Source organism: Podarcis melisellensis (genome assembly GCF_964234715.1).
Source record: "Podarcis melisellensis genome assembly, chromosome: 13".
Lineage (NCBI taxonomy): Eukaryota > Metazoa > Chordata > Lepidosauria > Squamata > Lacertidae > Podarcis > Podarcis melisellensis.
Window position 1 is genome coordinate 50823250 of NC_138545.1, and position 26990 is coordinate 50850239.

Consider the following 26990-nt stretch of genomic DNA (forward strand, 5'->3'; position numbering starts at 1 on the left):
AGTGTCTTCAAAGTCCACAACACCGTTTTGTAAAGGCTGTTCTCCAACTGGAGCACTCACAGGCCAGCGTTTCCCGATTGTTTATACAGTACTACATTTCTTTAGATTAGCCTTGAGAGAGTCTTTCGTTGACCACCAGCATTACATTTTTAAGTTTCGTGGGAAGACAATAATCAGGCATAGCCCTGGTCTATAATGCTGTTTTCCAGGTGCTTGGAGAGGGTGGTGTGGGGCATCTGGGCACAGAGCCAAGCCTGGCTCTGTGGCCCTCCTAAATTGAGGTTATTCTGTTTCTGGGCAGCTGGCAGAGCCCCTCTTCGCTGGGCATGGGACTGCCACATTCCCCGGCCTCCACAGGAGACTCACAGTCCCTCTCTGCGTCTCTGTTCCTTTTTAGCCACCATCAAACGAGAGCGGTGGCGACTGGACTTCTGATCTTAAGCTGAATAGTGGTGTGAGGAATCTGGGCATTTGCAGTACAAGCCAAGCCCTGGCTCCGTGGCTCACCTAAATTCAGGGAATTCTGTTCCCGGGAAGCTGGCAGAGCCCCTCTTTGCCACATACCCCTGGCAATGTCGATTGTCCTACTGATCCTAAGCCCACCCAGCTTCAGGCCCCTCACCAAGAGCCCCCCTTCTAGAACCCACCACTCTCAACACTCTCAACTGCCTCCCTCCAACATTCAAACTCCCTTTCCAAGGCTCCTCCAAGCTTCTCTCTCCACCAGAATTCCTCTCTCTTTCTTCCCCCCTCCCTCCCTCCCTCCCTGCTTGACATTCCCTTGGGAATTCTAATAGCATCACCTCAATTACCATATTGCAAAAACAGAGGAAGAGGTTACAGATGGGAAATGTCCGAGAATCCCAAAGTCTAAACTCAGAGACCCTGGCTTATGTCTCGCAGGAGGAGTCAGGATCCACCCTGGACCCCAACCTTTCTCTGTTCCCTCCCTGTGTCATATTGAAGATTGTAAGCCCCTCAGGGCAGGAACCTTCTTATCAAGGGTCACACGCAGCAATGGTGCAAAGATATAATATAAAATAAATCTCACTAGGCTCCTGCCCCGTGCAAGCTGAAGCCCGCTAGGCACCTTTCCCTTAAAACCAAAGGCTGTGCACAAACCATCCATTTGGGGCTCCTGCAGCATGAAAAGGAGCTAACTCTGCAGAGCTGCATTGCTGAGAGACAGGGACTCAGACCTTAGAAATACAATTGGCAGAGAGGGCTCTGTGTGAGGTCCTATCCCCTGCTCTCCTGGAGAGAAAGAGCATATTGCTCCCCTCTCTCTTCCGTGGACCTGTGTGGGATGCAGACATGCCTCTTCCACATGGGCCTGGTGTTGGTTATCATGTAAATATCAGAACTGTTAGAAAGGTTGGGTGTCACACTCTGCAAGATGCCAGGGGGGTCCAGGCACTCACCCAGGGTCTGCATTCCTTGGGAGAATGGAGACATGGCAGAGACTGTTGCAACTCTAAGAAATATGCTTTATTCCCATGTTGGCCCTTTCCGTCTGCGTGGTGGGAGTCCGCATCTGACAGCCTGGTCCTGTCCAGAGGGGCTTCTCCCCCACAGCAGGGCAGCCCTGGAGTCCCAGGCATCTCTCCCAGGTTCTCCGATAGGCCATCAACCCCTTTGGGCATGTTCCTGTCTCTATCCCAGGTGAGGCCCTGGCTTGGAAAGAAATCTGAGCCTGTACTTTCGCCCTGACTTCCAATCTGCCCTTCAATACTCCAAATCTTCAAAATCTTACCATTTCTTAATCTCTAGGGTTTAGGGTTGTCCCCTGCAAATGCATAACAGTCTTTTGCCTGCATAGATTTTACTGCTACTGTTGCTATGAATCTATTATTATTATTATTATTATTATTATTATTATTATTATTATTATTATTATTACTATGTTTACTATTATTATTACTATTATTACTATTATTACTATTATTATTATTATGTATATGCCACTCATCTCCTGTGGGCCCCGGAGCTCCTCCTACCTTCACAGTTCCTTCTCATGATCGCTGATGGGCACACTTGTCTCGGCAAGTCTCTCACCATCATCTGACAGGCATCCCTCTTGCTGGCCACTATAAGGCTTGCTTGCAAAGCAGCACTTTGTGACATCAGCTGGCAACCCAGGCTGCTGGGTTGTCAGGCAGCTGAATTAACAGAAAGAAAATCAGGGAGGTCAAAGTGTGCTGGGATGAGGCCACCGTGGGTCAGGCCAGAGGGTGCAGTTGGGGTGTGTGGTTGTGCCTCCCCTTGTTCTGCATCTTGCTCCCCTGCCTTTGCCACTTCCTTTGTTTCTGGGATTGGACCTCCTTATTGACAAAGCAGTAGAGGACGCTCAGCTGCAGGCCGCCCTGCTCAACAACTCAAAGAAGAAGTTGAGGTAGCCCTGGACGTGTTCCTCAGGAACCAGCACAAGCACCCTCATGAACCCCCAACAGCAGGATGAGGGTCACAGTTGACTTGGCCAACCTGAATCTGTAATCTGTGTAATGCATCTGTTGCGCCCGGAGATTGGAGAGCACGATCTCAAGGATGTGCATGAAGATCACAAAGTTGAATAATGCCAGCAGTTCTGCATGGACTTGCCAGAGTTGAGAGTACATTGTTGTCGAAATCCACCAAAGTGAAAACCCAAAATGATGAAGAGTTCTTCAAAGATGGAAGGACAAAATAAGAGACCGGGGTTTGATGCAAATGCAGCATGTCACATTTTGGGATGTTTTTGGAGCACCACCACCTGGCAGGCATATTAGGATTTTGAAACAGCCCGCCTTGCTGTTACATTTCTTAAATAAAAAAGACAAATTTCTAGTCCCCACAAGAAAATATGGTATATTTGGAGCTGCAGCTAATTGCTGGTCAAGGCAAAGTGGGCCGTGTTTCCTGCACTGCAAGATTGCAGAGTCCCCTCCCCACAAGAGACAGTCTCTGCCTCTCTCTCTGTGCCATCTCTGGGATGCATGGAATCAGAAGGTGGGCCTTGGGTTGCTCATCCCAGCTGTCAACTGCCTGGCCATGGTTCTCCAAAGGGTGGCAGGTAGCAGTTGCTCCCAGCCTGGCCTAGATAGACCAAGGATGGAGCCACCCAGGGGTCTTTTTAGGCCATAGCTCAGCGCCTGTGGAAGCCCACAAGGTCAGCATCTCTAGGTGAGGCTTGGGGAGCTCTGATCTGATCCCCAGGTGAGCTGCTGCCAGCCAGGCCAGAGGAAGGCAGTCTGGAGCTCCCGGGACCAGGGATCTGACTCCTGAGGCAGCTGTCTATGCAGCCCAGTGGGTGAGGTCTTCTGCCAGGCAAAGGGCTTTCCTGCATATTCACCTCTGGCGACTGAATCCTCCATGGCTGAGCTTCAATGTGTCTCTCTGTGTGCCTTTGTTGGATTAGCACAGCGGGAGTGACAATACATCTTGCATCCTTAGACTCATTGAATCACAGAGCAGGACGGGACCTTGAGGATCATCTAGTCCAACCCCTTGCCATGCAGGAAGATGCAGCTGTCCCAGATGGGGATTGAACCTGCACGCTGGGCCTTCTCATCCCCACACCTGAAGCCAAGCAGGGAGTTGAATCAAGGCCCTTCTAGGTGCCCAGAAGATGCTCTGCCACTGAGCTATAGCCCCTCTCAAACAGAAACACAGGAAGGGGATTTAGACCTTAGATTGCTCCATCTACCTCAGAGTGACGGGGGCAACCCAGGCCTCAGTCTCAGTCAGTTTTATTGCACATAGCCAAAGGCTGCCGCAATGTGCACAGAATTAACTATTTGACAATTAAAAAACCCAGGCAGATGGGTGGTGTACAAATAACTACTACTACTACTACTACTAGTAGTAGTAGTAGTAGTAGTATACACTGACCAGCAATTGCTCTGGAAGGTCTCAGGGCAGCAGTATTTCCACACACACACAAACGGCTTTAGACATTGAGGTCCCCAATCCAGGTACGTTTTCCTTGGAAGGAAACCCCATGGAACTGTTTATTTCCAAGTAGAAAACAGCCTCCAGATTAGGATTGGAGACCACCCTTTCCCCCCAGATGTTGCCCAAATTGGTTCTTTTGTTTCCATTATATTATATTGCACATTGAATTCCCTAAAACGATGCTCATCTTAAGTCTGCATTATACCTCCTGCAGTCCTGCATCAATTTTGAGCTTTTCCATCATGCCCACTTCCCCTCCTCACTGCACCCCACCCTGTTACTCTACTTCCCCTCCAGTTCACTCAGAGAAACATTCCTGGGTATTCCCAAGTCTTATTCACCACGCTGTGACATTGTAGGTGGTGCTGATAAAGAGATCCCCGAATGGCAGCTTTATTTCTTTGCCACAAATGGACCAAGGCTGCTGCACACCCATTCCTGCATCCACACAGCTGCAAAACGTCCAGGAATCAGCATCCCAGAAGCTGACCGCAAAGCAGGGGGAAAGTTGGGCAACGATAATAATAATAATAACAATAATAATAATAATAATAATAATAATAATTTTTTAAGGTGTTGGAATGGAGTTGCAGAGAATTCTGGCTGAAGAAAAGCACTGCTGCTCCTTGCAATCATCCTGTTAGAAGAAGCACTTCAACATCCCATTCTGGGTTCCTAGGAAATGGGTGTGAGGAAGCGGCAGGTTCCTCATCCCTGTTCTAAAGAGCAGGTGTCTCTCTCCCCCCCCCCCAATGATCCTGGGAACTGTAGTTTGTTAGGGGCTCTGGGAACAGCTCCCATTAGCAGAGATCCGTGGAGTCCTAGGAACTCAGCCATGAGGAGGAACCAGGAAGATGGAGGAGCTCAGATGCCAGGTTCTTGAGTTGGGGAGGGACCCCGTGCCTTGGAAATGGAAAACCGTTGGGTGTTGAGGGTCCCAGGATTGTGCCTTGCCTTCAAGGGGGACGCCTGGGAGGTGGGGTTTGGTTCTGATGAAGCTCTAACATAAGACCCAACGGGTTATCCCACATATTGGAGGACAGGAAGGGATTCCCCTCAGATCAGACTGGCTCAGGCATATCTGGGAGGAGCCAGCAGATGTAGCGACAGCTAAACTGGGGGGTGGGAGCAGCCATCGGGACCACAGAACACACGTCCTAAAGGGTCTACGGTGGCTCCCAGTACGTTTGTGAGCACAATTCACATTGTGGGACCTGTATAGCTGAAGAAGGTTTGCCAGCTGCTCCTTAAAAAACAGAATTTTAAAATCCCATCCTTGACAGAAACTGAAAAGGATAGGAATCAGGCTGCAAAACCTTGTTTTGAGCAAGTCCAGCCATGAAGCTAGCTGCCTCCCCTCCCTTTTCCCCACTTAAGAAAGAATCAGGCATGAACATGGGAACTTTAAAAATAAGCTTTATTTACTTTATAAATCATGCATCAGTTCACATCAATAGTGGCATTAAAAACGGTGAAGGCAAAATAGTGTTATACATTTGCCGGAGCAACCCTCCCCCCCGCAAACCCCAGAAATACACAAAAGGTAGATTTTTGATTAATTGGGATATCAATGAAAGTACAGGCTGCACAACTGTGCTGGACATGGAATTCCTGGGCTGACTTTTGCAAACTTGGCTGGGGGGTCTAGCAAAGAGCAAATCTGTTAACACACCTGCGCTTGCTGGGCACACGACCCAAGGGGAAGTGGGTATGAGCCCCAAAGGTATGGTGGGTACACAGCCCATGGTTTCAAGGGAAAGGTCTCTAGCAGGCTTTAGCTCACACAGGGCAGAAGCGCAGTGAGATTTATTTTGCATTATTTCTCTGCACCATCACTGCGTGTGACCCTTTGAAAAGAGGTTCCTTAAACTCTTTAATTTGAGGCAAGGAGGCAAGAGCGAAAGGCTGGGGGTCCAGCGCGGTCCCTGAGTCCTGCTAAAAGACCTAATCTGTCCCTGGCATTTCCCATATGTATCCTCTGTGACAACACGGGGCCACCACCACCACTGGCTATTCCTGGTCTCAGCTCACGTGTGACGCTACAGTTCCCAGATGGACGCAGAGTACAACTGCGAGCATTAAAACCTCAGGAGCCACCAGCAATTTCATGCTCTGCGAGTTTGCCCTGCAGCATGGTGTGGCGATGCAATAATTGGGGAATCTGCAGACAGTGAGAGCCCATTCACATGAGAGCCCATACTGTATCCTGCTTCCTCCACAGGGCCAGGCCTCCAGGGATGAGGCTCCAGATCTGGCACCCGGGATGAAGAACCGAACAACATCCCGGCGGTTCCCGGCTGACGTCCCTCGCACCTCTTCCCCACTGCCCCTTCTCCGTGCTCCTTCCCGGCCCTGTTTGGCGCAGAAGCAGCAGCCAAGTTTTCCACCCATCAAAAACACTTATTCCGGAGCTGGGGGAGAATTTGGCTGCTGCTTCTGTGCCAGGCCGGTCGGGACGGAGCCCAGACACCCGAACGGAGGAGTTCAGGGTGGGGCAGCTTATAATATTAGGTAGAAGGAAATGCCACTTCCCAGGTCCCCCACCCTACTGCCCCAGACTGGGGCTAGTGTGGCTGGGAGCCAGGCGCTTGCTGATGTCTCCATTTTCTTTGCAGGGAGGGAGCCTTTCCCCAACATATACTTTGTTCTGGTCAAATCCCTGGAGAGATGTGATGACCCTCAGGTACTGGGGCAGAGGGAACAAAGGGGTCCTTCCATCGTTTTTGGCCCACAACAGCCCATTCTCATATGATGTCCTGCTTCCTTCACAGGGCCACACCTCCAGGGATGAGGCTCCAGCGCCTGCTCTTGGGACGAAGAATGAGAGACCACTGTGGTGGTCCTTGTGGAACATCTTTTGGGGGGGGGTCATCAAAAAGGGGCAGTAGTTTTTCATCCGCCCTAGCCCCTTCTCATCAGATGCTTTCTGCTTCCTCCATGCCTCAAGCGATCACGCCTCAAGGGATGAGGCTCCAGCGCCTGCTCCCGGGACGAAGAACAACAGACCATCGCGGTGGTTCCCGGCCCCTGATCCTCGCCTGCCTCACCCTCCATTTGTTCCCCGTGCGGGCATGGCTCCTCCTCCAAGCAATCAGAACAACAGACTTTGTTTCTTCCTCAGGCGAGAGGCCCGCCAGAACGAGGGGGGGGGGAAAGGCTCCCACCTCAGGTAAGTGGAAATGCCAACTGAGTGCCCCATATTTTAGGAATGCTTCCTTCCTGTGTCCCACATCCCTCATGCGCCAGACTGGTGCTATCATCTGGGATCCAGGTGCTTGCTGATTCTGTGCAGGAAGGGAGCCTTTCCCCAACGTTTACTTCGTACTGGCAAAATCCCTGGAGGGACGTGGCGAACATCAGGTACTGGGACAGAAGGAAGGGGTCCTTGTGGAACTTCTTTGGGGGGGCATAAAAAATGGGGCAGTAGTTTTTCATCCGCCCCTGCCCCTTCTCATCAGATGCTCCCTGCTTCCTCCACAGGACCTCGCCTCCAGGGATGAGGCTCCAGCGCCTGCTCCCGGGACGAAGAACAACAGACCATCACTGCGGTTCCCAGCCCCTGACCCTCACCTGCCTCACCCTCCATCCGTTCTCCGTGCAGGCATGGCTCCTTCCCGGCCCTACTTGGCGCAGAAGGATGAGTCAAGGTTCCCCCCCATTAAGAACACCTCCCGAGTGATTCTGGCGCCGGAGGAGACTTGGGCTGCTGCCTCTGTGCCAGGCCGGCCGGGACGGATCCCAGACGCCCGTACGGAGGAGTTCAGGGTGGGGCAGCTGATAAGATCAGGTAGGAGGAAATGCCCCCTTCCCAGGTCCCCCCTCCTGCCCCATACAGCGTGGCTGGGAGCCAGGCACCTGCTGATGTCTCTGTTTGTTTTGCAGTGAGGAGAAGGTTCAGGCTGGGAGCCGCTGCATCCCGGGAGGGACTGGAGCCCAGACAAAGGCCTCTCGCCCCAGAGGTACTGGGACAGGGGGAAGGACAAAGACCCCCATATGGAGGCAAAGTGTGGAAAGGCTCAGAGTTCAGGTAGGGGGAAATGCCAATTGAGTGCTGGAGTGGGGGGGGGAGCAGGCCTGTCTGTCCCCTGTGGCTGTTGCCGAAGCCGCCCTTATAAAAAGAACAGGTAAGAGGAAGGAAAGATTTGCATGGGGCTGGGAGAACACCCTACAAGTTGAGTGTCAACAGAGAATGGAAGAACCTTCCTGCATGAGAGGAGAAAAGAGATGGTCTCGTCTGGAAGTGGATTCCTCCACAGGGCCACACTTCAAGAGAATGGTCTCCATCGCCACTTCCCAAGCTGATGGACAAGAGCCAAACTCTGTCATCTGTGGCATTCCAGTCTTGCATTTCTGGATTGACTCCCAAAATATGTGTGAGCAGGAAAGAGTGATAACATGCACCAGCTCCTTGATTAAGCACTTCTCTCAACATTTGAACTTTGATGTGAGTAAGCAGGTCCTCTGGACCAATGCTGAAAATTCAGATTAATTTTTTTCATAGGGCCACACTTCCAGAGAATGGTCTTCGTCGCCACTTCCCAAGCTGATGGACAAGAGCCAAACTGAGTCTTCCATGACATTTCGGTCTTGCTTTTCTGGATTGTAAAGTCCTTGCATATCGCTGGATGAATCCATGCTACTCAGTGCCTTGCATGTCTTCTGGGATGTCTTGGTTGCTGTCTGAATGTGCCAGTCCCTGAAAGAAGAGAGCGGCAAAGAGGAGAGAGGCATGACTGGCACATGTTAAAACTAAATAAAGAAATTAGAGCAACTGGTTGCTTTCAATATGCCAATGATCACATAATATTTCATAATAAACAGTGTTAAAAATTAAAAAAAAATAACGAGCTGTTTCCTTGCCTTCTCTGTCTTCTCTGACTGCTACTGGGAGCTCTGCTTAAGAAGGCTGGAGCCAGCTGGTTCTCATTAGAGCCTTCTCCTCGGAGTCCTTGAAGCTGCAGGTGAAGTCACTCCCCCTTCTCCCCCTTCAGGCTGCTGTTCAGCAGATGAAGCAGATTCTTGCCCCGTGACACTATCCCCCTCCCCAAGGTGCGCCTCCACCTGCTGGGTGGGTGCCGGCTTTGGGGGAGCACAATGGTGGAAGTGATGGACCAATGGGGGGGAGGGGGAGCATCTTCCCAGGAGGATTTTCCATGAAATTGGCCGTAGACCCCAAATCTATCATCTTCTTCTTTGGTGATCACTCGAAGCCGAGTAAGATTGTCTTCCATGAACACAGTCTTAACAGTGAGTCCATAAGTGACTGTCGAGGCCAATTTTGGGTGCACACATCCTTCGCAGTGGGGACATAGGTTTCTGGTGGGAGATGATCACGGTGAGGGTTTGCCAAGTGTTCCTCTTAGCTTGTTTCTCCCTTTTGTCCTGAGTTCGAGTGTCTTCAAAGTCCATGACACCGTTGGTAAAGGCTGTTCTCCACTTGGAGCGTTCGCAGGCCAGCATTTCCCAATTGCTTACACAACATTTCTTTTAGATCTGCCTTGAGAGAGTCTTTAAACTTCTTTCGTTGACCACCAGCATTACATTTCTAAGTTGCTTGCGAAGATGATAATCAGGCATAGCCCAGGTCTGTAAGGCTGTTTTCCAGGTGCTTGGAGAGGGTGGTGTGAGGCATCTGGGCATTAGGAATACAAGCCAAGCCTGGCTCTGTGGCCCTCCTAAATTGAGGTTATTCTGTTCCAGGGCAGCTGGCAGAGCCCCTCTTCGCTGGGCATGGGACTGCCACATTCTCCGGCCTCCACAGGAGACTCACAGTCCCTCTCTGCGTCTCTGTTCCTTTTTGGCCACCATCAAAGGACTCTCATACTGATCCTAAGCTGAAGCCCACCCCAGCTGACTTCCCTCTCCAGAACCCATCGCTCTCAACCGACTCTCAACTGCCTCCTCACCAACATTCAAAAACCCACTTTCAAAGCCTCCTCCAATCGTCACTCTCCCCCCGAGTTCCACTCTCTCTCTTCCCCCCTCCCTCCCTGCTTGACATTCCCTTGGGAATTCATCAATTACACAATATTGTTATAGATTTGAGGGGGACATCGCAAACCCTAGAAATTAATAAATGGTACGAATTTGGGATTATCTGGGATGTGAAGTGAGAAATACAAGCTGCAGAGGAATTCCTGGGCTAGCCTATGCAGAAGGCCTGGCCAAGTGGCGGCCTTTAAGAAACAATTCAATGCCAAGGAGAGCCTAACTGGAAATGCAAGAGAAGTCCTCCCTAGCTCCGTGGTGTGAACAGAGACGGAGGATCTGAAAGGGGGCCAGGATAATGGTGTGTGGTGAGGAAAACTGAGGCTTTGAGGAACGGGAGGAAGATGAGGAGGAGGAGAGTCTGGAATCCAACTTGGGAAGGCTGGCTGCCCTGTTTGGGGGACAAGTCCCTCTTGGAAGGACTTTGCTGTAAGATATGGACTCCTCCATGCAAACTGAAGGTGTAAATAGGTGAATAAACTGTATTTCTTAAAGGTAAGACAGTCTCCGCCATGTCTCAGTTCTCCAAAGGTGAGAGCCTGGAACCCCATGGACTCTTGCCATCGCTCAGTAGAGAGAGGGGAGGCACCTCCCTGTTCTAAAAAGCAGGTGTCTTGCCCTAAATGATCCTGGGAATTGTAGTTTGTCAGGGGTTGTGGGAATTGTGGTTCTTCGAGCAGAAAGTCGCAATGCCAATGATCATTTGAGGAACATCATGTGCTTTAAATGCTCATTGGAAGCACTTTACATCATAAGAATTGTCTACTACTCTCTAGAGGGATTTCTTCCCACTGTCAAACAGCTCTTCCTGTCAGAAAGTTCCTCCTAAAGTTGAGTCAGAGTCCCCTTTCTTGGAGCTTGAATCCATGGCTTCAGGTCCTGATGGCCAGTGGAGCAGGAGAAAACAAGCTTCCTCCCTCCTCCCTGTGACGGCCCTTGAGATATTGACACGGCTGCATGGTGTGGCTCTCATATCCATGTCCTGAGGGACAGAGAGCAAAACGGTTCTCTCTCCCCTTTCTCCAGCCCAGGCAGAATTGCAAGGGGTCAGTGCATCTGGCTGGTAAGAAGATGGTTGGAGTTTGGAGCCCAGCCAGGGCTGGCTGTGGGCAGGATCCTGGCATTGTCTGGGGTTGACTAGATGACCCTTGGGATCCCTCCCAATTCTGCTATGCTATGATTCCATCAAGCAGCTAAAGGAACGGGCAGGGGAGCAAGATGCAGAACAAGGGGAGGCACAACCACACACCCCAACAGCACCCTCTGGCCTGACCCACGGGGGCCTCATCCCAGCACACTTTGAACCCCCACCACCACCCGATTTTATTTTTATTAATTCAGCTGCCTGAGAAGCCAGCAGCCTGGCCCCTGTTTGCCAGCTGATGTCACAAAGTGCTGATTTGCATGCAAGCCTTACAGCTCCCTGCAAGAGGGATGCCTGTCTCTCTGTGTGCCTGTTTTGGGTTAGCACAGCGGGAGTGCAAGTGCTTCTTGCATCCTTAGAATCAAAGAATTGTGGAGTTGGAAGGGACCTTGAGGATCATCTAGTCCAACCCCCTACAGGAAGATGCAGCTGTCCCAGAAGGGGATTGAACCTGCAAGCTGCGCCTTCTCATCCCCACACCTGAAGCCAAGCAGGGAGTTGAATCAAGGCCCTTCTGGGTGCCCAGAAGATGCTCTGCCACTGAGCTATACCCCTCCCAAACAGAAACACAGGAAGGGGATTTATCTACCTCAGAGTGACGGGGGCAACCCAGGAAGATGGGCGGGGTATAAATAACTACTACTACTACTACTACTACTACTACTAGTGCAGTGGTACCTTGGGTTAAGGACTTAATTCGTTCTGGAGCTCCGTTCTTAACCTGAAACTGCTCTTAACTTGAGGTACCACTTAGCTAAAGTGGTACCTCAGGTTAAGAACAGTTTCAGGGGCCTCCCGCTGCCACCGCGCAGCCACCATGCAATTTCTGTTCCGTTCTCATCCTGAAGCGAAATTCTAAACCCGAGATACTATTTCTGGGTTAGTGGAGTCTGTAACCTGAAGTGCATGTTCTAAAGAGCAGATGTCTTCCCCCCCCCCCCCCAATGATCCTGGGAACTGTAGTTTGTTAGGGGCTCTGGGAACAGCTCCCTTTAGCAGAGATCCGTGGAGTCCTAGGAACTCAGTCATGAGGAGGAACCAGGAAGATGGAGGAGCTCAGATGCCAGGTTCTTGAGTTGGGGAGGGACCCCGTGCCTTGGAAATGGAAAACCTTTGGGTGTTGAGTGTCCCAGGATTGAGCCTTGCCTTCAAGGGGGACGCCTGGGAGATGGGGTTTGGTCCTGATGAAGCTCTAACAGAAGACCCAACGGGTTATCCCACATATTGGAGGACAGGAAGGGATTCCCCTCAGATCAGATTGGCTCAGGCATATCTGAGAGGAGCCAGCAGATGTAGCGACAGCTAGACTGGGGGGTGGGAGCAGCTGCCGGGACCACAGAACACACATCCTAAAGGGTCTATGGTGGCTCCCAGTACATTTGTGAGCACAATTCACAGTGTGGGACCTGTATACCTGAAGAAGGTTTGCCAGCTGCTCCTTAAAAAACAGAATTTTAAAATCCCATCCTTGACAGAAACTTAAAAGGATAGGAATCAGGCTGCAAAACCTTGTTTTGAGCAAGTCCAGCCATGAAGCTAGCTGCCTCCCCTCCCTTTTCCCCACTTAAGAAAGAATCAGGCATGAACATGGGAACTTTAAAAATAAGCTTTATTTACTTTATAAATCATGCATCAGTTCACATCAATAGTGGCATTAAAAACGGTGAAGGCAAAATAGTGTTATACATTTGCCGGAGACACCCTCCCCCCCCCCCCCCCGGAAACCCCAGAAATACACAAAAGGTAGATTTTTGATTAATTGGGATATCAATGAAAGTACAGGCTGCACAACTGTGCTGGACATGGAATTCCTGGGCTGACTTTTGCAAACTTGGCTGGCCCGTCTAGCAAAGGGCAAATCTGTTAACACACCTGCGCTTGCTGGGCACACGACCCAAGGGGAAGTGGGGATGAGCCCCAAAGATATGGTGGGTACACAGCCCATGGTTTCAATGGAAAGGTCTCTAGCAGGCTTTAGCTTACACGGGGCAGAAACGTAGTGAGATTTATTTTGCATTATTTCTTTGCACCATCACCGCATGTGATCCTTTGAAAAGAGGTTCCTTAAACTCTTTAATTTGAGGCAAGGAGGCAAGAGCGAAAGGCTGGGGGTCCAGGGCGGTCCCTGAGTCCTGCTAAAAGACCTAATCTGTCCCTGGCATTTCCCATATGTATCCTCTGTGACAACACGGGGCCACCACCACCACTGGCTATTCCTGGTCTCAGCTCACGTGTGACACTACAGTTCCCAGATGGACGCAGAGTACAACTGCGAGCATTAAAACCTCAGGAGCCACCAGCAATTTCATGCTCTGCAAGTTTGCCCTGCAGCATGGTGTGGCAATGCAATAATTGGGGAATCTGCAGACAGTGAGAGCCCATTCACATGAGAGCCCATACTGTATCCTGCTTCCTCCACAGGGCCAGGCCTCCAGGGATGAGGCTCCAGATCTGGCACCCGGGATGAAGAACCGAACAACATCCCGGCGGTTCCCGGCTGACTCCCTCGCACCTCTTCCCCACTGCCCCTTCTCCGTGCGGACATGGCTCCTTCCCGGCCCTGTTTGGCGCAGAAGCAGCACCCAAGTTTTCCACCCATCAAAAACACTTATTCCGGAGCTGGGGGAGAATTTGGCTGCTGCTTCTATGCCAGGCCGGTCGGGACGGAGCCCAGACACCTGAGTGGAGGAGTTCAGGGTGGGGCAGCTTATAAGATTAGGTAGGAGGAAATGCCCCTTCCCAGGTCCCCCACCCTCCTGCCCCAGACTGGGGCTAGTGTGGCTGGGAGCCAGGCGCTTGCTGATGTCTCAGTTTTCTTTGCAGGGAGGGAGCCTTTCACCAACATATACTTTGTTCTGGTCAAATCCCTGGAGAGATGTGATGACCCTCAGGTACTGGGGCAGAGGGAACAAAGGGGTCCTTCCATCGTTTTTGGCCCACAACAGCCCATTCTCATATGATGTCCTGCTTCCTTCACAGGGCCACACCTCCAGGGATGAGGCTCCAGCGCCTGCTCTTGGGACGAAGAATGAGAGACCACTGTGGTGGTCCTTGTGGAACTTCTTTTGGGGGTGTCATCAAAAAGGGGCAGTAGTTTTTCATCTGCCCAAGCCCCTTCTCATCAGATGCTTACTGCTTCCTCCACAGGACCACGCCTCCAGGGATGAGGCTCCAGCGCCTGCTCCCGGGACGAAGAACAACAGACCATCACTGCAGTTCCCGGCCCCTGATCCTCACCTGCCTCACCCTCCATCCGTTCCCCGTGCGGGCATGGCTACTCCTCCAATCAATGAGAACAACAGACCTTGTTTCTTCCTCAGGCGAGAGGCCCGCCAAAACGAGGGGGAAATACTCCCACTTCAGGTAAGTGGAAATGCCACCTGAGTGCCCCATATTTTAGGAATGCTTCCCTCCTGTGTCCCCCCTCCCCCATGCGCCAGACTGGTGCTATCATCTGGGATCCAGGCGCTTGCTGATTCCTCTGTTTTCTCTGCAGGGAGGGAGCCTTTCCCCAACGTTTACTTCGTACTGGCGAAATCCCTGGAGGGACGTGGCGAACATCAGGTACTGGGACAGAAGGAAGGGGTCCTTGTGGAACTTCTTTTGGGCGGTCATCAAAAATGGGGCAGTAGTTTTTCATCCGCCCCTGCCCCTTCTCATCAGATGCTTCCTGCTTCCTCCACAGGACCACACCTCCAGGGATGAGGCTCCAGCGCCTGCTCCCGGGACGAAGAACAACAGACCATCACTGCGGTTCCCGGCCCCTGATCCTCGCCTGCCTCACCCTCCATCCGTTCCCCGTGCGAGCATGGCTCCTTCCCGGCCCTACTTGGCGCAGAAGGATGAGCCAAGGTTCCCCCCCATTAAGAACACCTCCCAAGTGATTCTGGCGCCGGGGGAGACTTGGGCTGCTGCCTTTGTGCCAGGCTGGCCGGGACGGATCCCAGACGCCCGTACGGAGGAGTTCAGGGTGGGGCAGCTGATAAGATCAGGTAGGAGGAAATGCCCCTTCCCAGGTCCCCCCTCCTGCCCCAGACTGGGGCTAGCTTGGCTGGGAGCCAGGCACCTGCTGGTGTCTCTGTTTGTTTTACAGCGAGGAGAAAGTTCAGGCTGGGAGCCACTGCATCACGGGAGGGACTGGAGCCCAGACAAAGGCCTCTCACCCTAGAGGTACTGGGACAGGGGGAAGGACAAAGACCCCCATGTGATGATGAGTGTGGAAAGGCTCAGAGTTCAGATAGGGGGAAATGCCAATTGAGTTCTAGAGTGGGGGGAGCAGGCCTGTCTCGCCCCAGCCCCTCGCCCCCTCCTTCCATGCCAGGGGTGTGAACATTATGTGTCCAGGCAGGAGCAGCGATCATTGGCAGCCATTGGTGACGTGGGCATGGGCAGCATGGCAGGGGTGCTTGTTCTGTCCCCCTCCAACCCTGGGTCAGCTGGCCAGACACCCTCACCAGCACTCAGGTTGTCCCTACGGAAGTTTGGGGGCTGCTCCCCCCGGGGGCCGCCCTGCCTCCACTGGCTTGCCTGCCCCTTGGCTGCTACTGATGTGCTCTGTTCTACGCAGGAGAAGGAGGGATGACACTGGAGGGAGGAAGCAGACTGAGGAAGGGAGGGAGCTGGGAAGGCAGACAGGAGGAGGAGGGAGAGAAAATATTGAGTGGGCTGTGGCCCAGAAGAACATTATTGGGGACGGCCCATGGGACCCCTGTCCCCTGGTGTGCCGGCTATCCTAAATAGTATAACATCCTTCTTCCTTCCCACATCTCAGCCATCTTCGACGCAGAAGCACCAGCCAAAGTTTCCTCCCATTAAAACAGCATCTCAACTGATTTCAGAGAGTGAGGAGACTTTGGCTGCTGCGTCTGAGCTAGGCTTGCTGGGATGGAACTGAGATGCCCATACGGAGGCCAAGTGGGGAGCTTATAAGATCAGGTAGGAGGAAATGCCCCTTCCCAGATCCCCCCCCCTCCTGCCCCAGAGTGGGGCTAGCGTGGCTGGGAGCCAGGCGCCTGCTGATGTCTCAGTTTCCTTTGCAGCAAAGGAAAAGTTCGCTGCATCCCGGGACGGACTGGAGCCCAGAAAAAGGCCTCTTGTCTCAGGGGTAATGGGACAGGGGGAAGGAGGACGGCCTTAGGAAACATAGCCCCATGCCTCCAGGGATGAGGCTCCAGCTTCCAGGATGAAGGGCAAGAGAACATCCCGGCGGTTCACAGCTGTCATCCCTTGCACCGATTCCCCACTGCCCCTTCTCTGTGTGGACATGGCTCCTTCCCGGCCCTATTTGGTGCAGAAGCAGCAGCCATAGTTTCCCCTAATTAAGACAGCAACTCCAGTTATTTCAGAGAGGGAGGAGACTTTGGCTGCTGCTTCTGAGCTAGGCTGGTCGGGATAGAGCCGAGACGCCCGTACGGAGGTCAAGTGGGGAGAGCTTATAAGATCAGGTAGGAGGAAATGCCCCTTCCCAGGTCCCCCCCTCCTGCCCCAGACTGGTGCCAGTGTGACTGGGAGCTAGGCACCTGCTGGTGTCTCAGTTTTCTTTGCAGGGAGGGAGCCTTTTCCCAACATTTACCTTGTCCTCAAATCCCTGAAGAGAAGTGACGACCCTCAGGTACTGGGAGGGAGGGAAGGAAGGAAGGGGTCCTTCTGAAACAGGTTTGGGGATTCGTAGGAACACTGTCCCCTGTGGCTGTTGCCAAAGCCACCCTTATAAAAAGAACTGGTAAGAGGAAGAAAAGATTTGCATGGGGCTGGGAGAACACCCTACAAGTTGAACGTGCGTGTTCATGCTGTGGCTGCGTTTCTGAAAAAGGCTTATGCTAATAAGACGGGTTTGGGAACTGGAGGCCCTCTTACAGGTATTTCTCGACTACCGCTCCCTTTGTCCTTAACCGCTGTCCTTTTTCTCCTGCTTTTCAGACAAACACCCAGGTGGCCACGCTGCAAGTTCCGCACCTTCCAAACCAAGGCTTAGTCCAAGAACCATTTTCATTTGTTGGTTTGAAATATTTTTCATTAAAGATTTTGGTCTGTGATAGCCCATTTGAGTTTGGTCTGTGATAGCCTATTCACAAGTTCAGGGATTCTTCCATGCTTCAAGGATACCTCCTTTCTGCCATGCTTCAAGGATACCTCCTTTCTTCCAGGATCTCCTTTCTCCACCACTGTGGCTCCTGCAGAAGCACTCTGTGTAAAAAGAACAGATAAGAGGAAGGAAAAATTTGCATGGAGCTGGGAGAACACCCTACAAGTGTCAACAGAGAATGGGAGAAGAACCTTCTTGCATGAGAGCAGAAAGGAGATGCTCTCGTCCGGACGTAGGTGGGCCAAGTTTTCTTGGAGAGCAATGTCAGGGCAGGGGCATTGGGCATCCATTCCCCACGTCTGCCAGGAGGATACCAAGTCCTTCCTCCACAGGGCCACGCTTCCAGAGAATGGTCTCCATTGCCAGCACCCAAGCTGATGGACACAGAGCAAAACTCCATCTTCCGTGGCATTCCAGTTTTGACTTTCTGGATTGTATTGTCCTTCCAAGTTGCTGGAGGAATCCATGCTTCTCAGTGCCTTGCATGTCTTCTGGGATGCCACGCATGCTGTCCGAATGTGCCAGTCCCTGACAAGAAGAGAAGGGCACCACTGGCTTAGGTTAAAGCTCAATGAAGAAATTGTAGGAACTGGTTGCCTGTGATATGCCAATGATTAAATAATATAATGTGATAAAGATTGTTAAAGAGTAAAACTAACAAGCAGTTTTCTTTCCTTCTCTGGCTGCAACTGGGAGCTCTGCTTAAGAAGGCTGGAGCCAGCTGGTTCTCATTAGAGCCTTCTCCTCAGAGTCCTTGAAGCTGCAGGTGAAGTCACTCCCCCTTCTCCCCCTTCAGGCTGCTGTTCAGCAGGTGAAGCTGATTTCTGCCCCATGACACTATCCCCCTCCCCAAGGTGCGCCTCCACCTGCTGGATGGGTGCAGCCTTTTGGGGAGCACAATGGTGGAAGTGTTGGATCAACCGGACGTTGGGGGAGCATGGACATGCAAGGCATCTTCCCCTGAGGATTTTCTATGAAGTCCATGTCAATGAAAATGGCCATAGTCCTCCAATTTCTCTCATCTTCTTTGGCGATCACACGTAGCCAAGTAAGATTGTCTTCCATAAACACAGTCTTAAGAGTGAGTCCATAAGTGACTGTGGAGGCCAATTCCCGATCCACACATCCTTCCACAGTGGGGACATAGGTTTCTGGGTGGGAGTTGATCACGGTGAGGGTTTCCCAAGCTCTTAGCTCGTTTCTCCCTTTCGTCCTGAGTTCGAGTGTCTTCAAAGTCCATGACACCGTTGGTAAAGGCTGTTCTCCAATTGGAGCGTTCGCAGGCCAGCATTTCCCAATTGTTTACACAACATTTATTTTAGATTTGCCTTGAGAGAGTCTTTAAACTTCTTTCATTGACCACCAGCATTACATTTCTAAGTTGCTTGGGAAGATGATAATCAGGCATAGCCCAGGCCTGTTAAGCTGCTTCCCACGTAACTGGAGGGGGTGGTGTGAGGCATCTGGGCATTAGGAATACAAGCTAAGCCTGGCTCTGTGGCCCTCCTAAATTGAGGTTATTGTGTTCCTGGGCAGCTGACAGAGCCCCTCTTCGCAGGAGACTCACAGTCCCTCTCTTTGTCTCTGTTCCTTTTTGGCTACTGTCAAACAACTCTCATACTGATCCTAAGGTGAATAGCTGCCCACCCCAGCTGACCTCCCCCCTCCAGAACCCGCCGCTCTCAACCGACTCTCAACTGCCTCCCCCCCAACATTCAAACTCCCTTTCAAAGCCTCCTCCAATCATCACTCTCCCCCAGAATTCCACTCTCTCTCTTCCCCCCTCCCTCCCTGCTTGACATTCCCTTGGGAATTCTGATATCATTACCTCAATTACCCTATTACACACAGTGTTGTTATAGATTTCTGGAGGACATCCCAAACCCTAGAAATTGATAAATGGTACAGATTTGGGATTATTTGGGATGTGAAGGGAGAAATGCAAGCTGCAGAGGAATTCATGGGCTAGCCTGTGGAAAAGGACCTGGCCAAACTAGGACCATTAAGGTGTGGACAAAGACAGTGGATTTGGAAGGGGCCAGACTGCCACATGATTTCTGTTCTCATCCTGAAGCAAAGTTCTTAATCCGAGGTACTATTTCTGGGTTAGCGGAGTCTGTAACCTGAAGCGTATGTAACCCGAGGTACCACTGTACCTGGCTGTGAGGTGACAGGAAAACTGAGGCTAGTGTGGAATCCAACTTGGGAAGGCTGTCTGCCCTGTTTGGGGGACAAGTCCCTCTTGAACGGACTCTGCTGTAAGATCTGGACTCCTCCATGCAAACTCAAGGTGTAAATAGGTGAATAAACTGTATTTCTGAAAGGTATGACAGTCTCCGCCATGTCTCAGTTCTCCACAGGTGAGAGCCTGGAACCCCATGGACTCTTGCCATCGCTCAGTAGAGAGAGGGGAGGCACCTTTGGGAACAAAATTTTATAAGCCTGCTCTGACAAGTCATCCTGTTAGAAGCACCTGAGCTTCCCATTCCTGGTTCCTAGGAAATTGGGGAAAGTGTGCAGCAGGTACTCCCTGTTCTAAAAAGCAGGTGTCTTCCCCCAAACGATTCTGGGAATTGTAGTTTGTCAGGGTTTCTGGGAATTGTAGTTCTGCGAGAGGAAAGCCGCAATGCCCAGGATCATTTGGGGGACGTTGTGTGCTTTAAATTCTCATTGGATGCACTTTTAATCATAGGATCATAGAACTGTAGAGTTGGGAGGGAACCCGACGGTCATCTAGACCAACCCGCCTCCCAGGGGTTTCTTCCCACTGTCAAGCAGCTCTTCCTGTCAGAAAGTTCTTCCTGAGACTGAGTCAGAAAGTCCTTTTTTGTAGCTTGAATCCATGGCTTCAGGTCCTGAGGGCTTCTGGAGCAGAAGAAAACAAGCTTCCTCCCTCCTCCCTGTGACAGCCCTTGAGATATTGACAGGGCTGCATGGTGTGGCTCTCATATCCATGTCCTGAGGGAAAGAGAGCAAAACATTTTTCTCTCCCCTTCCTCCAGCCCAGGCAGAATTGCAAGGGGTCAGTGCATCTGGTTGCTAAGAAGATGGCCAGAGTTTGGGGTCCAGCCAGGGCTGGCAGTGGGCAGGATCCTGGCATTGTTGGGGGTTGGACTAGATGACCCTTGGCATCCCTCCCAACTCTTTGTTGTTGTTTAGTTGTTTAGTCGTGTCTGACTCTTCATGACCCCATGGACCAGAGCACGCCAGGCACTCCTGTCTTCCACTGCCTCCTTGTTTGGGGTTGGACTATATGAGCCTTGGGATCCCTCCCAACTCTGCTATGCTATGATTCCATACAGCAGCTAAAGGAACAGGGAGGAGAGCAAGATGTAGAACAAGGGGAGGCACAACCACACACCCCAACAGCACCCTCTGGCCTGACCCATCTTGGCCTCATCCCAGCACACTTTGACACCCGCCCCCTTGTTTTTATTTTTATTAATTCAGCTGCCTGGCAACCCAGCAACCCTCTTTGCCAGCTGATGTCACAAAGTGCTGCTTTGCATGCAAGCCTTACAGTGGCCTGCAAGAGGGATGCCTGTCAGACGATGGTGAGAGACTTGCTGAGACAAGTGATAATGAGAAGGAACTCGGAAAGTAGGAGGAGCTCCGCGGCCCAGAGGAGATGAGTGGCATATAAACATTATTGTTGTTGTTGTTGTTGTTAGTGTCACCTGTCAGTGGTGCATGGCGACTTGGTTCCCTGTGTTACGGAAGGGGGGCATGTCTTCTTCACCTTCTTCGCTACAATATATCCATTTATTCCCAATTGTCAATGTCAAAGGGGACTAAAATCTATAAAATCCATAGAAAATCAACGTACCAATTTGCTCAATTTCTCTAGGACTCCATCACCTCTCCCCTGTCCTCCATAATCCCTCAAGTAAGGTGTCAAGACCCTAATCCTGTCAAATCACTCTGCCAAGCCTTTCCTCCGGGCAATGCCAGGTGGCAGACTAGGCATACACGGACCATTGTCTTCCCATCACCGGCACTCAGGAAGCGCTTATCTGCGCATATCTCCAGCTCTGCATATTCCCCCCTCCCTCCTCCATATGTTAATCCGGTGTAACCCAACCTCTCCTTAATGTATTCATGATGTAATCTGTGTAACCCAACCTTTCCTTAATATATTCATGATGTAACTGGGATGTATTTTGCACTGTATTCTGGGACATGGAGGGAGTTTCAAAAGTTCATGTCACCCCTTTCTCGCGGTTCAATCTTGTCTTGAACCTGTTGCGCAATAAACCTTGGATCTCCGCATCTTGCTCCTGTCTCCGGCTGAGCTCATTTTCTTCCGCTAGGACCCGCGGACTTAGTCCGACGAGCTGGGTGGCAGGGTAGCTCCGCACCCAGATTTTAGCCGTAACACCTGGCTTGACTTGTCCACAGCTGTTGAAAGCTTCGCAGGTCTTCTTCAGCTGTGGTCCATTCTCCAAAGGAACACGGACTCTGGGGGAGTGCCTGAACCCCCCTGGCATCTTGCAGAGTGTGGGGATGACTCCCAACCTTTGTAACAGTTCTGATATTTACTTGATAACCAACGCCAGGCACATGAGGAAGAGGCATGTCTGTATCCAACACAAGTCAAAGGAAGAAAGAGGGGAGCAATATGCTCTTTTTCTCCAGGAGAGCAGGGAAAGGGACCTCACACAGAGCCCTCTCTGACAATTGTCTTTCTAAGGTCCGAGTCCCTGCCTCTCAGCAGTGCAGCTCTGCAGACTTAGCTCCTTTTCATGCTGCTGGAGCCCCAAATGGATGGTTTGTGCACAACCTTTGGTTTTAAGGGAAAGGCTTCTAGCAGGCTTTAGCTCAGGGCAGGAGCGTAGTGAGATTTATTTTATATTATATCTTTGCATCATCACTGCATGTGACCCTTGAGAAAGAGGTTCCTGCCCCAAGGGGCTTACAATTTTTAATTTGACATAGGGAGGGAACAGGGAAGGGTTGAGGTCCAGGGTGGATCCTGAGTTCTCCTACAAGACATAAGCCAGGGTCTGTAACCTCTGGATTTCATTGAGGTGATGCTACTAGAATTCCAAAGGGAATGTCAAGCAGGGAGGGAGGGGGGAAGAGAGAGAGTGGAATTCTGGGGGAGAGTGACGATTGGAGGAGGATTTGAAAGGGAGTTTGAATGTTGGAGGGAGGCAGTTGAGAGTCGGTTGAGAGCAGTGGGTTCTAGAAGGGGGGCTCTTGGTGGGGGACGTGAAGCTGGGCTGGGCTTAGGACCAGTAGGGCAGTCGATATCCCCAGGGGCATGTGACGAAGAGGGGCTCTGCCAGCTTCCCAGGAACAGAATTCCCTTAATTCAGGTGAGCCACAGAGCCAGGGCTTGGCTTGTACTGCGAATGCCCAGATTCCTCACACCACCCCCTCCAAACCCCTGGAAAACAGCTTGACAGACCCAGGCTATGCCTGATTATTGTCTTCCAAAGCAACTACTCTGTTCCGAACTTATATACTTTATCAAGCATTGGCAAATACTGTTATGGATTTGTAGGGGACACCTCCAAACCCTAGAAATAAATAAATGGTAGGACTGTGATGATTTGGAAATTTAAGGAAAAGGCGTCTAGTGGACTTCAACGTGGATGGGGCAGGGGCCTAGAGAGATTAATTATGTATTCTTTCTTTGCACCATTGTTGCATGTGACTCTTGAAAAAGAGGTTCCTCTGCTGAGGGGCTTACAATCTTTAATTTGACACAGGGAGGGAACAGTTTAAGTTTGAGGTCCTGGGTGGAGCCCAAGTCCTGCTGCAAAACATAAGCCAGGATCTCTGAGTTTATGTCCCCGACATTTCCCATCTGTAACCTCTTCCTCTGTTTTTATTTTCCTTTCTGTCTCCTAGGTCCTAAGAGGCTTCTGTGGCGCCGGGAACAGATGGAGGAAGGGGAGGCGGCCACACTTAAAAATGGCATTTTGGAAGTCATGGTATGTTTATTCCATGAGGAATCCATTCTCCACATGTGCCAGGAGGTTGTGGTGCCAACCTGAGCAAACATTCTGGTGAAATCCCTGGACAGACGTGACGACGTTCAGGTACTGGGGCAGAGGGAAGGAAGGGGTCCTTCTGAAACATGTTTGGGGAGTTGTGGGAACACTCTCCCCACCTGTGGCTTCCAGCAAGTGCTTTTCAGAAGCATTGCTCCCTCCAACCGTGTTGCCTTGCACAACCCTCTGCAACATGTAATTGTCTCACCCTCTTTGAAAGCCACCTCATCCAAGATGCTCTTGTGGGACATCTGATTCTCTTGGGCTTCCTTGTTCCTGCAAGATCGGCAGTGTGATCTTGTTCACTCATCTAAAGAATGGAAAAGGGAGCAGAAAGCAGGCGGGTATCCTGGCAAAGAGACTTTGGCATTGCCACCCAGCCCTGAACCCCATGTGTTTTGACCCTGTGAGATTCTGGTTTGAGGTGTGAGCCCCAGAACATAACCCCCATGTCAGTGGCAGGCTTCCTGTTGAGAGCATCCACCACACCGGACATTCAAAGGCCTCTTCTACCACTTTCATGGAATTGGCTTCCACCAAGGAAGCCTGGGAAATGTCCTTTGTCAAGGACCTACCATTCCCGACAGCTCCCATTCCCAGCACCCGGAACACACTACAGGATTTCCAGGATTCTCCATGATGGTGAAAGTGGAGAGAGAAGCCTTTGAATATTTGGTGTTGCTGAGACAGCTAAATGTGCGTCTGAGCTGAGGTTCTGTCTGTAGTTTTGGGCCAGTCACAGCCCTTTCTTATACTGTATCCTGCTTACTCCACAGGGCCGGGCCTCCAGGGATGAGGCTCCAGCTTCAGCTCCCAGGATGAAGGACCAGAGGACATCCCTGCAATTCCTGGCTGCCATCCCTCATGCCTCTGCCCCACTGACCCTTTTCTGTGTGGGCATGGCTCCTTCCCGGCCATCTGTGACGCCGAAGTAGCAGCCATAGTTTCCTCTAATTAAGACAGCATCTCAAGTTATTTCAGAGAGGGAGGAGACTTTGGCTGCTGCTTCTGTGCCAGGCCGGTCGGGACGGAGCCCAGATGCCCGTACGGAGGAGGACAGGTTGGGGCAGATGATAAGATCAGGTAGGAGGAAATGCCCCTTCCCAGGTCCCCCACCCTCCTGCCCCAGACTGGGGCTTGCATGGCTGGGAGCTGGGCAGCTGCTGGTGTCTCCGTTTTCTTTGCAGGTAGGGAGCCTTTCCCCAACATATACTTTGTTCTGGTCAAAACCCTAGAGAGATGTGACGACCCTCAGGTACTGGGGCAGAGGGAACAAAGGGGTCCTTCCATCGTTTTTGGCCCATCAGAGGCCCATTCTCATATGATGTCCTGCTTCCTCCACAAGACCACACCTCCAGGGATGAGGCTTCAGCGCCTGCTCCCGGGATGAAGAATGAGAGACCGTCGTGGCGGTTCCCGGCCCCTGACCCTCGCCTGCCTCCCCCTCCGTCCATTCTCCGTGCGGACATGGCTCCTTCCCGGCCCTACTTGACGCAGAAGGACGAGCCAAGGTTTCCACCTATCAAGAACACCTCAAGAGTTATTCTGGAGCGGAGGAGACTTTGGCTGCTGCTTCTGTGCCAGGCCGGCTGGAACAGAGCCCAGACGCCCGTACGGAGGAGTTCAGGGTGGGGCAGCTAATAAGATCAGGTAGGAGGAAATGCCCCTTCCCAGGTCTCCCCCCTCCTGCCCCTGACTGGGCCTAGCGTAGCTGAGAGCCAGGCGCCTGCTGATATCTCTGTTTGCTTTGCAGCGAGGGAGAGACTCAGCCTGGTAGCCTTCCAATTCCGGGAAGGACTGGAGCCCAGACGAAGTCTTCTTGTCTCAGAGGTGATGGGACAGGGGGAAGGAGGGGGGCTTAGGAAACACACAAGAAGCGCCAGCAGGATCAGGCCAAGGGCCCCTCTGGTCCAGCCTCTTCTTCTCCCAGGGGCCACCCAGATGTGTGTGGGAAGGCCGCAAGCAGGATTTGAGCGGAAGAGCCCTCTGCCCACCTGGGACTTCCTGCAATGGCTTTTCTGAAGCATTGTTGTCTCCATCAGGACTAGCAGCCTTTGACTGCCCTCTCCTCCGTTAAGTCGTCTAACCCTCATTTAAAACCCTGCAGTCAGAGATGCTCTTCTGCTGCATCTCTTGGTCACCTGACTGTTTCGGCAAAAAGGCTGCTCTTGCAAGCTCTGCAGTGGGATCTGCTTTAAGTCCCTGGGGAGGGTGTGACAGCTGAATGGGCATCTGAGGGGACGCTCTGTCTCTGGTGATAGCCCATTCACATCTTTAGGGATTCTTCCCTCGAAGCAGCCCTTAGCATCGAGTTCTCTCCTGCTTCAAAGATTCCTTATTTCTTGCAGGAACTCCTGTCTGCACTGCTGTGGCTGCTGCCAAAGCCTCCCTTTTGAAATCCACAGGTAAGAGGAAAGAAAGATTTGCATGGGGTGGGGAGAACACACTACAAGTTGAGCGTACGTGTTCAAGCTGCAATTAATCCAGAATGCGGCAGCCAGACTGGGGACTGGGAGCGGCCGCCAGGACTGCATAACACTGGTCTTGAGAGATCTGCATTGGCTCAAAGTACGTTTCCGAGCACAATTCAAAGTGTTGGTGCTGACCTTTAAAGCCCTAAACAGCCTCAGTCCAGTATACCTGAAGGAGCGTCTCCACCCCCATTGTTCAGCCCAGACGCTGAGGTCCAGCTCCGAGGGCCTTCTGGTGGTTCCCTCACTGTGAGAAGTGAGGTTACAGGGAACCAGGCAGAGGCCCTTCTTGGTAGTGGCACCCGCCCTGTGGAACACCCTCCCTTCAGATGTGAAGGAAATAAGCAGCTATCCTATCTTTAAAAGACATCTAAAGGCAGCCCTGTTTAGGGAAGTTTTTAATATTTAATGCTGTACTGTTTTTAACACTTGATTGGGAGCCGCCCAGAGTGGCTGGGGAAACTCAGCCAGATGGGTGGGGTATAAATATATTATTATTATTATTATTATTATTATTATTATTATTATTATTATTATTATTGGAGGCATTTCTTTTAAAAAGGCTTGCACTAGTAAGATGGGTTTGGGAACTGGGGGCCTTCCTACAGGGGTTGCTTGACTACAACTCCCATTGTCCTTGACCAATGTCCTTTCCCCCCTGCTTTTCAGCCAAACACCCAGGTGGCCACGCTGCAGGTGGAAGTTCTGCGCCTTCTGAGGTCCATCTTTCAGCCTGCAGGGGAGATGTGAAGGGCCTTTCCTGGACGAGGACGTGGTGCAGCTCTTTCGTCTCAGAAACTCTTTCGTCAGTTTGTTTGTTTTACATAATTTTTATTAAAGATATTCTTGATTTCCAAAGTATGTGTATTTCTCTTTTTTCAAGTTGTGTTTTCTACAGTTCAGTTGCATTTGTTGTGAAACATTCGTGTTGTGTATAGTATAAGACTGGGGAAGGCAAGTGGGGAGAGAGGGGATGAGGTGGGAAAACATATATTGTTTTACTTAGTGTATGTGTGGGTTTTTGTGTCAGCATCAACTGGGTAGTTTCTCTTTTTATACTTTTATTATATTTCCTTGGTAGTGGGGGGGGGGTAGGGCATGGTTGGTTGTCTTTTAATTGACTGCAGTGAGATTTCTTTGCCGGTGGGGGGTGGGGGGGAGAGAATTGTTGGGTCAAGGTAGCCATATTGGTTCATATGCTGTCGATAGATTTCTTGTTGTTTTCTTGCCCCAGAACCTCTCTTGAAATTCTGGCATCAGAATTTTAGAAATGCTTAGGTGGGGCATGGCCAAAAAAGGTTGGGAACCACTGCTAGAGAACTTTCTGTCTAAGCTCAGAGACTCTGTAACTGTAGCTGTTTTCCTCAGTGGAT

The 26990-nt window shown here is 51.4% G+C and overlaps 1 protein-coding gene across 9 annotated transcripts in view; it reads left to right on the plus strand.

Moving 5' to 3' along the window:
• Positions 1-5888: 5888 nt before the first annotated feature.
• Positions 5889-26990, plus strand: part of LOC309354202 (uncharacterized protein) — a 104434-nt gene continuing 83332 nt past the window's right edge. The window contains exons 1-9 of one of the 9 annotated variants that reach the window (XR_014162183.1): positions 5889-6613; positions 7411-7717; positions 7813-7957; positions 14559-14626; positions 14748-15054; positions 24334-24796; positions 24900-24976; positions 25495-25551; positions 26287-26475. Coding sequence is in view for 2 of the 9 variants with exons in the window: in XM_081884241.1 (XP_081740367.1) it covers positions 6452-6613; positions 7411-7717; positions 13886-13953; positions 14748-15054; positions 17209-17379; positions 17480-17679 (1215 nt within the window). In the remaining 7 variants the exon portion in view is untranslated. Of the gene's footprint in view, positions 6614-6701; positions 6723-6899; positions 7100-7410; positions 7743-7769; positions 7958-13781; positions 13954-14041; positions 14112-14558; positions 14627-14747; positions 15055-15155; positions 15566-17208; positions 17380-17479; positions 17720-22191; positions 22466-23003; positions 24797-24899; positions 24977-25494; positions 25552-26286; positions 26476-26990 lie in introns of those variants that run through there. The other 8 variants (XR_014162182.1, XM_081884242.1, XM_081884241.1 and 5 more) reach the window with 8 other exon arrangements.